This window comes from Eleutherodactylus coqui, chromosome 8 (genome assembly GCF_035609145.1).
Source record: "Eleutherodactylus coqui strain aEleCoq1 chromosome 8, aEleCoq1.hap1, whole genome shotgun sequence".
Taxonomy (NCBI): Eukaryota; Metazoa; Chordata; class Amphibia; order Anura; family Eleutherodactylidae; genus Eleutherodactylus; species Eleutherodactylus coqui.
This window is the reverse complement of record NC_089844.1, coordinates 72,244,942-72,257,445: the sequence shown is the minus strand read 5'-3', so window position 1 is coordinate 72,257,445 and position 12,504 is coordinate 72,244,942. Positions and strand designations below refer to the sequence as shown.

Sequence of the window (12,504 nt, the reverse complement as noted above, 5' to 3'; positions counted from 1 at the left end):
TATCAGGAGTGCATTGCCCTCCCAACACACAAAAAGGAACTTATCCATATAAAGTAGCTGCACTGACTGCAGACAGGATACAAGACCACAACACGGCCGATATACGGTGTCCCTTTCTGCAGGGGGAGGAGGTGGGCCAGGCTGGGAGCAGTGCACTGAGCTCCTGCCCCCTGCCACTGTTGGCAATGGAAGGGTGGGATGGGGTGGAACTAAGTTCAACCCCCTCCTATTGCAAATAGTGGCAAGGGGCAGAAGCTCAGTGCACTGCTCCCAGGCCGCCTCCTCCCCATGCAGAAAGGGACACTGTATATTGGCTGGGGTGTGAAAACCCAATACAGATGTGTGAATAAGCCCTTAATGGAATACATCCAAAGTAGGTTCAAAAACTCACTAACATTTCAGCCATTAAAAAAATTCTATATATCTACAAGATTACTTCTCCACCCCCCCTTACTGAGAACATTGTAAACTGTAAGCTGACAATCATAGCTAATATGCAAGAATCCAGTGTGCAGTATATTGTGTACTCACAGCAGAGTAATGTGTACAAGTCTATGTGCAGTGGGGGTTTTAAAGTCAGTAGAATACCCTGAAGGAGGGTCCCATTGCAGATAAAAAAAAAAAGTTTGGTCCGGTGTTAGCCAGTAGAACAAAATGTGATTGTTCCCAGTAAGCGAAGCCAAGTAATCTTGTAGATGTGATACTTTTAATGGCTAACAGAAAGACATGCTATGGCGAGCTTTTGGACCTCTCAGGATCCTACCTCAGGCATGTATGGAAGGATCCTGTGAGGTCGAAAGCTCGCTATAACATTTGTTAGCCATTAAAAAGTATCATATCTACAAGATTACTTGGCTTCTCTTACTGAGAACAATCACATTGTACCAATTGCAGAGGCATGTCTAGCTTCATGCCTTCTCTCCAGTGGAAAGTTCTCACAGCATGTACTTGGCTGGAGTAAGATACCCCACAGTATAATCATTGTCCTCATAGGAAGCTGGGCATATCCTCATTTATGTTGGCATATTCTGCCCTTGTTACACATTTAGTCCTCATGCATAGTGTTCCATTCCAGACAGATTAAACCACACATGGAGCAGCACTAGAATAGCACAACTTGTTACTATTGCAGGTTTTAATGAATTTGTAAGTTACAAGATACATTGTAAAGTTAGTGCTTTCATTCACCCACTGGAGTCCTCCCAGATTAGAACCATTGCGTGCATCAAAGGCATTATGTGGAAATGACAAAACAGCACCAAAACGTTTGTATCTAAGTTTTACCATTTTTAATGAAAGGACTTTGGAAATATGGTACATTTCCTTGACAACACAACATTTCTCGGGAGCCACAGTAAAATATTCTTTACAGCTGATCAGTTGAATGTTGACATTCCCAGCATCATTTACATGGCAAATAAAATCAGGAAAGCAACCATCAAACAAAACAGACCCATAGCTTCAGACAGGGCAAATCCCAAGATGGCGTATGAGAAGAGCTGCTGTTTCAAGGAAGGATTTCTGGGGGAAAAAACAAAATACAAGATAAGTTTGTCACATCTTTGCCATTGTGTTTTACAGCACAGTTTTCATTAAGATACACAGCAATCCATTATGGGCTGGATGTGTAATATATGCAAGAGCAAGTTATAGTCCAACCCACACTACCTTAAGTGACACGGAGTGATTGTTTTAGTGATCGTTGCGTCTAACACGCAGCCATTGAGCACTTTTTGGGCACTGCTAGCTGATAGTTAAATTCAGTCCAACCTAAAAATCATCCTTCAGCCTTATCAGCAGTTCTCTACGGGGAGTGCCGATAGCATTGTTTCCCTTTGGAGAACAGAGGATCTGAGCACAGATAAGAGCCCTCCGGCTATTAACTGCATTCAGTGAAGGCTTCATTTGCACACTTAATTGCTCTTAAGTAGCTGAGTAGCTACTTAATACTTTATGTAAAATGATTGCTCAAAGCTGTCACTCAAACTGTCATTTGAGCAATCGGGCCATGTAAATGGGTCTTTATTTAAAAAGCTGGCAAGACATAACTAAAGTGGATTGTAAATGTCACCTATTAAAGGGAATGTATCACTTTACTGGTTAAAGTGAACCCTTAACGACTATACATTTACATCATGTTAGTTCAGGACATATGGAGAGGGATTGGTGGTCAGTCACTCGCCATACAATGCAGGAACCGACTGTTTCTTACAGAAGACACCACCTGCGATCAGCCCTCCTGCTGATTGGAGCAGTTAACACTTTAAATGCCACCATCAAGTCTGACAGCAGCATTTAAGTGCCCCAATTAATGGTATGGGGTGGTGTGGTTGCCATGGCAGCCAGGGGCCTTTAGGAATTGCAGATTGCTCAAGCGAGTGTGGTTTGATATTGCATCATAGTACAGAAGAGATCAAGCCATCACATGTTCTAATGCCCTATGGGGACTAAACAAGAAAAAAAAAAGTTTAAAACCAAAAGTTTTATCAAAAATAAAGCCCCCCCCAGTTTACTCTATTATCTGTACATGAATATGGATACTTATATTGCTTAAGATGCTTTCACAGCATTTAGATATGCTTTACAGCAGCAACACTGGCCATGGACTTTATAGGCAGAGGAGGACTCTGAAACCTGTACAGGAGGTCATTATACAGGGAGAAGGCAGTAGCTGTGAACACCACATATTGTGCATGGTGGATTCTGTCTCCCATCTCCATCGGATATCAAATATTCCCTTCCATCCTTTTGGATGGGAATATACACTGGCAAGTTTTTCCATACATTGCAAGGAGAGGGGGATTGGGGGGGGGCACAGCATATCCCATCTTTGGGCATGCCCTCGCTTTCATATTATTTTCAGTGGGGGCCGGCTGCAGCATTGTACCCCATGCTAGGTGCACGCAGTGCGATGTGAGGTTTCCCCGATCAAAATAGGAGACGCTGCAATCCTCAGCCATGGAGGATTTTTGCTTTCTTGAAGTGGTGCAAGGTAGTTTTCATACAAACACCCCGTATCTGCAGTGCAATTGCATGGTGGCGGGGGCAATATTGGGCTGTGATTCATGACATGATATCACACACAGGTGTGAAATTTGTTTTAGAAACTTTGAGGCTGAGCAGTCAGAATAAGAAAAGCTACAGGATTTTGAAATCTACATCAATCAAGTTTAAAAATCTAGATTTAAACCCCATAAAGACCACCCTTAGACAATTCAAATTTTATTTTATTTTTTTTAAAATAAGAACACTTAAGGCAGCCTGCAGACAGCCAGGTCAGATCCTGCTGCTCGCAGCGGGTCCCAACCCGAGCCCCTGCAGAGACCGATGCATACGCAGAGCGGAGCCGGCTGGTGACATTTCTGCGAGCCCCGCACAAAAGAGCATGCCGCGTTTTGTTTTCCACGGAGAAAAATCGCGGCCGTCTGCATAGGATTGCGTTTTCTAACTGATTTTTATAACGGTTTTTAAGCTGAATAAAATGGAAAAGTGCAATTCTGCCATTTTTGGGAGAGAGTGTGTGTGAGATTTCTATGTTGTACATTGCAGCAAAAGTGACAAGATTATAGATCAGCATGATAAAGTTATTTTTTTAATAGTACAGCTAAAAGCTAAGTCTTTAGAAAAATATGAAAATTGCTTTGTTACCATTTTCAGGAAACCATAATTGGTTCTACAAGTTGTGCAAGGGCTCATTTTTTTGCAGGATGTCTTGTAGTTTCTATTGGTACCATTTCAATACATCTTACTTTCATTGCTTTATTATATTTCTGACTTTCTAACATTCACCATATAGGTAAATTGTGGTAAATTGATAGATCAGACTATTTTATAGATATCAAATATGTTTTTTTTTTATATAGATTTAAAAAAAAACAAAAAACAAAACAGATTGTTGGAGTTCCCATAGGGTACATGAACTTGTGATTCTTTGCTCCTGCAGTATGCCACAATTACCATAGTATTACATTATACCATAATATGACAGTTTATCAAACCATGCTACAGGCAATCTAAAAACAGCAGCTCTGGTGGCCTTCAGAAGGCCACCCTGAATGCCATGGCAACCGAAGGGCACCCTGTGAGCTCACATTTTACCAAGGCCTGACAGGCTGAAATGAATGGCAGATCAATTAACCCTTTGACTGCCAATACGCCTTTTAATGGCCTGCATCGGCATTCTATGTATGAAAAGATCGCATGGCGGTCTCCCATCATACACTGCAGGCGCCAGCTGTTTCTCACAGCCGGGACCCAGCAGCAACAGCACAGATGAACTGCGTGGCTCATTGGGGCTGTTAACCTTTTAAATGCTGCTATCAATTCTGACAGTGGCATTTAAATCCCCCGAATTATGTTTGGGGGTCTTACGGCCCCGCCATGAAATCACAGGGAACCGTGCGGGTGTCAAGGCAGTCTGGGTCCTTCTGAAAGGCCCCAGGGCTGCCACGGCATAATGCCTATCAAGCCATCTCCATGGGGTGGCTTGATAGACTGCCTGCCCAATAGCAGCGTGATGTAATGCTACAGCATCACTAAGTTGTGCCCTCCAAGAAGAAAAAAATATAAAGTGATCAAAGTCATATGTATTCCAAAATGGTACCAATGCAAACTACATGGCGTCCTTCAAAAATCGAATCCTCACACAACTGTTGATGGAAAATTAAAACCGCTATTGTGCGCCGATGGCAGAAAATGTAAAAAAATTAAATCTTTGAAAAAAATACAAGTAGCGCAGAAAAAAAAAAAAAAGCTATACAAGTTTGGCATCATAGTAGTCTTACTAACCCATAGACTAGAGTCATGTCATTTTTGCTGCAGTTCATGCACCGACGAAACAAGATGCAAAAAAGGTGGCAGATGCCCCCCCATCATTTCTTTCCACTTAAAATTTCAGTACAGTGAGTACAGCTCATACAGCTACGTTGATTTGTGTTTTTTTTTTAAAGTTGGGAGAACAGAAATTGAAAAAGCTTGGTCACTGAGGGGTTAATGAAATGCTAGTGTCATCTTTTTCATAATGTCAAATTTGGAGTTATATGTATTGTATATTGTTAAAGGGGTTGTCTGTCCTCTATCCATTGGACAGGTCATCAGTAGATGGACAGTGGTCCGCTGCTCTAGATTCACATCCATTAGCAGATAGTCTGTCTTGCTGTGCAGCAGGCTGGATGTAGTCAATGGTGAGCAGCACAAGTGTGCCGGCTTCACTCCTATTGATGTTAATGGGAGTGCTATGCTGCTACTCTACTTCCTGCTCCTCTCCTGGTCAGGAATGGATGCAAAGTCCTGACCAGGAGGAAATGAAGTAGTAGCGCGGTCTTCCCATTGATTTCAACAGGGGTGAAACTGGTGCTCCTACTCCTGATCACCAACATCTAACTGGTTGCACTGGACAGTCATGTGATGGGGATCCCAAGCGGCAGACCCCATCCATCAAATTACTGATGACCTATCCAGGGGATAAGTCATAAGATGAAGAGGAAAAACAACCCCTTTAAAAAAAAACAAACAAACAAAAAAAAAAAAAAAACTAGTTGTAAACTATTGATGGCCTATCCATAGGATAAGCAAGTCAGTAGATCAGCAATGGTCTGCTGCCTGTGAACTCCACTGTTTAGCATGTCTATGGTCACGCAGTGAACCGATATGTCGAAACTAGACAGCTCTGCTCCCACCGTAATGGTCAGCTTTGGTATTACAGGCACAGATCCCATTGAAGTGAATGCTTTGCTGTGAGTTTTGCCTGTAATACCAAGCCTGACCACTGCAGTTGGAACAGAGCTGTCTGCTTCCCACTGAGAAACTGCATGGTACAGCTGCCAGGTGAACAGCTGATCCTTGCCAATCTACTATTGATGGTATAGCCTGAGCAAAAGCTATCAATATACAGTTAAACAAACTCTTTGAATCTTGCCAACACAATGCATTACAAGATGTGAGCCTTATGTGGTCCATATACAGTTCGATGCACTCTCAAACCCTTATAAACATTAGTCAGGCAAGACTACAAGTTCTCAGCGTGACATTAGCGCTACTTTGTACTTTGGGGGAGAGAAAAAAAAAAAACACACAAAAAAAAGCTTCTCTTGACTAGTTGGGCTGACCGGATACGTTACTTCGGGGAGAATTAAGTCAAAAGCAGAAGAGTGCTAATTTAGTAATGTGACATTAATACTAGCAAGGTTCCCATTTGTCCTGGGTACGTACTGCCACCCCCTGCAAGCAGTTACATTTGTAGTCACTTTAACACATCAGCCTAATCATTAATAGCCAACAGTAGGTTAGGTACAACCATACTGTAGACCAATGTCCAGCCTGACCTTGAACGTTAGATTGGATCTCTGCCCACTAGCAAGTGACAACCTACATCGCGCCTTTCTGCCGTTTCTACTCTTAAGGGTAATGACACTAGTTGGACTCTAACCGTTTACACCTTCCCTTTAATATAGACTAAATGCAGAACCTGAATCCCTTTCTTGCAATACTGCATTAAATCCCAGCAATTAGGATGCAGACATCCATTTAGGAACCACAAGATGTGCCACTAGCCAGCAGGGAACAGCTAGCGTTTACATAGAAGCTGTCCAGCATTTTCCTTCTAGAGGTTCATCACACAAGACATACTGGAGTACTGAATGAAATACACTTCAACCCCTTCAAGACCTATGATAGCTGTGGTCATATTGCAGCGGGCATGGGAACCTAGCCTACTCCATACTTGGCAGCCATCACTCGTTTCTTATAGCTGAAGCAGTCATCAGCTAGTTCTGACCGCAGCCCTTTATCTGCTTCAATGCCAGGGTACATATTCACTGCAGCATCCTGCCTCCCCCCACCATGCAATTGCATAGGGCCAATGTCTTGCTATAGCAGCCTAGGGCCTAACATCAATCTCAGCCTATTAAGCCCTGCCACAAGTAGGGTTTAATAGGCTGCTAGTGTAGGCAGCCACTAAAAGGCACAAAATAAAGTATAAAATCTACAAATTAAGATCACAAGTTCAAGTCACCTATGTGAACAAAAACGGTTCCTCCGCCACTTGAAACTGATTAAGTTGCATTTACCCCCTTTTGATACCAAAAAGCTACAGCTCAATCTGCAAAAAGGGTCATAATTGCATTTTCTGCCCAATTTTATCAGTGAAAAAAATGTAAGAAAAAAATTTAACACATGTATTAAGACAACCTCTTCCCTCCCAAAAAAAACCCCACTCAGTTATAACTCTTGGAACACAGGGATGAAGAAACCAGTACGAAAAACAAAAATGATTAAGGTCTCACGTCATAACTGCCCCAGAAATTAGGAGCTAGGCTGACGCAGAAACCCTGTAAATGTTCTCATTTAGAGATGTGGAATCTGAGTAACTCCCAGTACTGTATGATGGAACATACTATATGCAGTCATCCCAACATTACAGATCTGAGCCCCGATGTCTGCAAGATATCACAAGACAATGAATTACCTGGCATAACCAATGATGAGGCTACCAAAAACCGTTCCAATACCAGCACCAGAGCCAGCCACACCGACTGTGGCAGCACCGGCACCAATGAATTTAGCAGCTGTGTCAATGTCCCGGCTGATTGCACTGGTCTGGAATTCCCTCAATACCAACTGGGTGCAGGGGTTGTGTGTCCCATTGAGGAGTGCGCTCCCCTAGAAGAAAACAGAAGTACTGTAAAGTTCACAATATTAGTCCTTACAGGGTTTCTTCAGGGAAATGCCATTGATGAACTATCCTTCGTGTAGGCAATCAATAGTTGTTAGCTGGGGTCTGCTGCCCAAGTGGCCGCTATCAGCACAACAAACGGAATACAGTGTAAGCAGCTGCTCTTACCCATGTAAGTTTACATCAATGAGCTGTGCCTGCAATTACCAGTGCTGCCCACTACACCGGGTCAGGGAAGTAGCTTCCGCTCCCTACCACTGTGTAGCTGTGCTGAGAGCGGGCCCCGATTAGCTGATCTGCCACTCAGGACCTCAACCAATCAGCTAGTGACTTCTCCAAAATGTTAGGGCATCAATAGCATTTTCCTGGAAAACTGCTTTAACTCAGTCATCCTGTGATTACACCTACAACACAGGTCATGCCCTTGAAGTCACCCAGTGACCTGCACCAAGGATGCCCTTCATGTTAACGGCCTACTGAATAATGCCAGTCAGTTAACATGAAACATGCTGCAGGAGGTGACATTCCTAGAAGTGGTCTGTGCAGTAAGAACATTGCAGTCTTAATAATCCACAGTTCATGTATACATTAAACTTATATCAAAGTGCTTTGTAACGTTACCTCTCCAGTTCGACCCTCCGGCCGAGACAGGACTGTTGCAGAGATTGGTCTGTACAGAGCTCTGGACCCAGCACGGATCTGGCAACAAGAAATTACAGGAAGGTTAGTAGCACATACATACCCCACAGATGAGCAGTGCCTTCGTCATGCCTTGTCCCTGGGGGAGAGGGGGGCTTCAGATCCACACTGGCCTATTAGTGCATTTTTTTGAGTGTGGGAGAAAGCTGGAGTAAACTCAGACACCAGGCCAAGCAAACGCCATGCTGAGGTCCTTGGTAAGATTTTAAACCCAGACACCCAGCACTGCAAGGTACAAGCGTAGCCACTGAGCCACCGTGCTGCCTGATAGTGTTTCTATTGCAGAGTGTACCGTCAACTTTTGCAAGCTATGGACAAAGCAGCTGCGCTGTCACTGTCCCCCCTTTTCTGGCCTTCACAGCTTTTGCTGCTGGCCCCGATGTCACCTCCGCTGCCTTGTAGCGGGGAGCTGTGACTGTCCCTGCCGATCCTTCCTTGCCGTGACACCTCCTGCCGATGTGTGTAGTGGAGCCACAGGAACACTGGAAGTGCAGAGGTGAATATACATTGCCCACCCCCCACCGCTGCTCTGCAGCGCTCACCGATCCATGTCCTGGAAGTGGCGACCGCTGGCCGGCAAGCAGCGGAACTGCACCACTGAACTGCAGAGCGGTGCAGCTCAGCGCTGCGGCCCACATCAGCAGAGCCGTGAACCCATAGACGCTCAGCGCTCCGGCCCACAGCAACATTGTCTACTTCACCAGTCCGCCGGTCACTGCTCCCTTGCACAGGAGCACCCCTAAGACCCCGGCAGCGCCACCAACTAAGGGATGGCGTCGTCCCCTGCCCAGCAGCTCTCATAAGTCCCCACCGCTGTCTCACCTTCAACGGCAGCTGGCGGTGGCTACTGTGAGGGCGAGGATGGGGAGAATGCAGGACAGCCAATCAGAAACAGGGGGTGGCAACCCCCTGGTAAACTCCTTGTATCTTGGCTCCAGCAGTACATCCGGTGGAGTCAAGATACACTAATACTGTTCAGATCGCCTGGCGCCCAAGGTGTAAGCATGGATGCTGCAGGCTGTGATCACCTGACTGTCAGACCAGGACAATGGCACTGGATCTCCAAGGACAGGTAATTATTGATATATTTGTTTTCTCACAGCTACACCTTCCATTACATTTAGAAAGTAACCAGACAACCCCTTTAGGCCAGATTCTTACAGGCATTGGATGTTGCGTTCTTGCATGCGCCTTAACTTTTTTGTGCACGCAAATGTGGTCTTAGCTACTGAAATGGCCATTTAGCTCTATTTGCTCCCAGTGCAAATATGCAGGTGACTAGAACATGCTGTATTTTTGCGCAGTTAAATTGCACGTGCAAAATAAGCGCTCATGAACGAACCCATTTAAATGGGTTATTGTGTACTGCATGCGCAAATTGTGAGGATCTGGCCTAGATCGCCTAATTTGAAACTGACAGAACTTAAACAAATTAGAGTCAATGTAGTCACAGACTGCATGGGAAGGGGGGGGGGGGGGGGGAAACAAAACAAAAAACACACTGATGTAAAAAGCATACAGTCACCATAAAGCTGGTCAGGTTTTGCACTGATCAAAAAAAAAAAATAAAAAAAATCAGTCAGTGGTGTGGAAGATCAGCAATCCTAGCAGCCAGTAACAAACAGCTCCAACAGCCACAATGTAGCGAACACCCTGCAGATGTAACAATCTAGATCTCCCATGCACGGGCACACTGCAGCGGCGGGATGAATGGCGGCCTGCTCATGTCCTTGGGCTGTCAGCGCTGTTAAGGTCACACCCAGCAGCAGGCCGCCGAACGCTGAAAACCTACATTGTAAAACCAGACGGCCTTAAAAAGTGGCAAGATTAAACCAAAGTGCAGCAGGGCGGGGGGGAAACATCTGCAAAGACATTCTGACTTTGACCTACAGAGGCCCACGGAATAATCCACTGCAGGCAGAAGGCCCGGCTCTACCGCTGCACGGCACTCACCAGAGAAGGGGTGGACACGAACTTGGCGCAGGCATACATGTTTCCTGAGGGCTGTGCTGCGGCGGGGAGTCGGTCAGTCAGCAATCTCAGTCCCTCTGCGGAAAAACAGGGAGAAGTCAGAGAGCGGAAATGTCAGGCGGAATAATGGGGGAACAGGAGGAAATACAGCGCGGAACGTGCCGGCCGGAGGGGGCGGTAGTGATAATACAGGAGCAGAGGGCACTACGGGACATAGATGGGGCGGATGGCCGCGGATTACAGGCGGCCCCGGGCCTGGCCACTATCCCTCCTCTTACCGGCACCAGGGGTCGAACTGAACGGAGGACAACACGCACGCGCACTACGCTCTTTATAAAGAGGACCCGGATGGAAGGCGGGGAACGCATTCAAGGTCACTTTGTAACAACTTTATTGACACTTAGTTGGACGTACAAAGAGCATTTACTGGGTGATATTAGGAGGAGGGGACGGAATGACCTTAGTGTCACATGAAGGCGCTTCTTCTGCTGGAGAGCAATGTCACTTCCAGTTCCTGTCCCGAGCAGGCAGTGCTGGACAGTGTCATGTCTGAGAGAACAAGAAGCTTTTTGTTGTCGTTTTTTTGCTATGTTCCCAGTAATACACTGATATAGACTAATAAATAAAGATATGGCTGGTACAGGGTTGGGTCATGAAGTAGGCACCTCTGGTCCCAGAGCCCCACGGTTATGGAGGTGTCTAAAGGAAAATCTCTTGTTGCCCATGGCAACCAATCATCTTATACTGCTGTGGATAAAATGAAAGCTGCGCTGCGATTGGTTGCTAGGGGCAACAGAGAAGGTTTGTCTATTAGGGCCAGGGGCGTAACTATAGGGGATGCGGTTGCACCCGGGCCCAGGACCCTTAGGGGGCCCATAAGGCCTCTCTTCTCCATATAGGGAGCCCAGTACTATGAATAAAGCATTATAATTTGGGGCCCCGTTCCAGGTTTTGCATTGGGGCCCAGGAGCTTTAAGTTACGCCTCTGATTAGGGCCTTTCTGTTTGAAAAACACACGTTCAAACGCCGATTAACAGATGGAAACGTGGCGTTTAACGGACCCACAGACTAGTGGGTTAAACGCAATTAAACAAGGCATCGGATTGACTATGTTTACTCCCCCTTCACATGGGTGTATTTGCACATGCAAAATGTGCGCGCACGGTACGCAGAGAATAGAACCCATTGATGTCAATGAGTTCGTCAACATGCACATATTTTTCCTGCAGATTTCGGTCACACAAAAAACCCAGCATGCTCTATTTTCCTGAGTATTTGTGCACCAAAGGTCCCCATAGCTTATTAGAATGCAAATGAAGCCTCAGCTGAAAGCAGTTAATAGCCCGAGGGCTCTTATCTGCATTCAGTTCCTTTGTTCTCCAGCGGGAAACCATGCTATCAGCACTAGCCGCGGAGAACTGCTGATGAAGCTGAACAATGATTTTTAGGTTGGCCTGAACTTAACGATCAGCTAGCAGTGCAGGAAAAGTGCACAATGGTCTCGCGTTTAGACGCAACGATGATCGCTCAAACAATCGCTTTTTACCGATTTTTGAACGATCATCGCTCCATGTAAATGGGCCTTTATACATTAATCTGTGACATTAAAGGGGTGGTCTCGCGAAACCAAGTGGGGTTATACACTTCCGTATGGCCATATTAATGCACTTTGTAATGTACATTGTGCATTAAATATGAGCCATACAGAAGTTATTCCACTTACCTGCTCCGTTGCTAGCGTCCTCGTCTCCATGGTTCCGTCTAAATTCGCCGGCAGCTTGCTTTTTTAGACGCGCTTGCGCAGTCCGGTCTTCTCCATTCAGCACGAGCCGCTTCAGTGTGCTCCCCGCTACAGCTCTTCTGCGCATGCGCAGATGAGCTGTCACTGCTCGGGAGCGCGCTGGAGCGGCCATTCTGTACCTTCCTCTGTTAGAGGAAGGTGCAGAGCTGCCGGAGAAGCCGCCCAGCTGTCCTGCCGTCCAGCTGTCCAGGTAAGTGATGGGCCGGGGGGGCTGCCGCTGCGCCGGGGGGGGGCTGCCGCTGCGATGGGGGGCGCTGTCGCTGCGATGGGGGGGCTGTCGCTAGGCCGGGGGGGGGGCTGCCGCTGCGATGGGGGGGCTGCCGCTAGGCCGGGGGGGCTGCCGCTAGGCCGGGGGTGATGT

At 46.2% G+C, this 12,504-nt stretch overlaps 1 protein-coding gene across 1 annotated transcript; it reads right to left on the bottom strand.

Annotated features, from left to right (window-relative positions):
- Window positions 1-1,117: 1,117 nt before the first annotated feature.
- ATP5MC3 (ATP synthase membrane subunit c locus 3) lies at window positions 1,118-10,739 on the bottom strand. The gene is made up of 5 exons (XM_066575806.1): window positions 10,621-10,739; window positions 10,325-10,419; window positions 8,294-8,371; window positions 7,466-7,659; window positions 1,118-1,521 (listed from the first exon to the last, which is right to left on the bottom strand). Exons 2-5 carry the CDS (start codon window positions 10,361-10,363, stop codon window positions 1,407-1,409), a joined length of 426 nt encoding a protein of 141 aa, XP_066431903.1. The 5' UTR covers window positions 10,364-10,419; window positions 10,621-10,739; the 3' UTR covers window positions 1,118-1,406.
- Window positions 10,740-12,504: the final 1,765 nt, after the last annotated feature.

Excerpts from the sequence above, each read along its gene's own strand:
- ATP5MC3 (XM_066575806.1), bottom strand. The coding sequence starts at position 10,363 with ATGTATGCCTGCGCCAAGTTCGTGTCCACCCCTTCTCTG. Across the intron at positions 8,372-10,324 it reads TCGTGTCCACCCCTTCTCTG|ATCCGTGCTGGGTCCAGAGC; the intron begins GTGAGTGCCGTG and ends TCTTGTTGCCAG. Across the intron at positions 1,522-7,465 it reads CTCATCATTGGTTATGCCAG|AAATCCTTCCTTGAAACAGC; the intron begins GTAATTCATTGT and ends TTTTTCCCCCAG.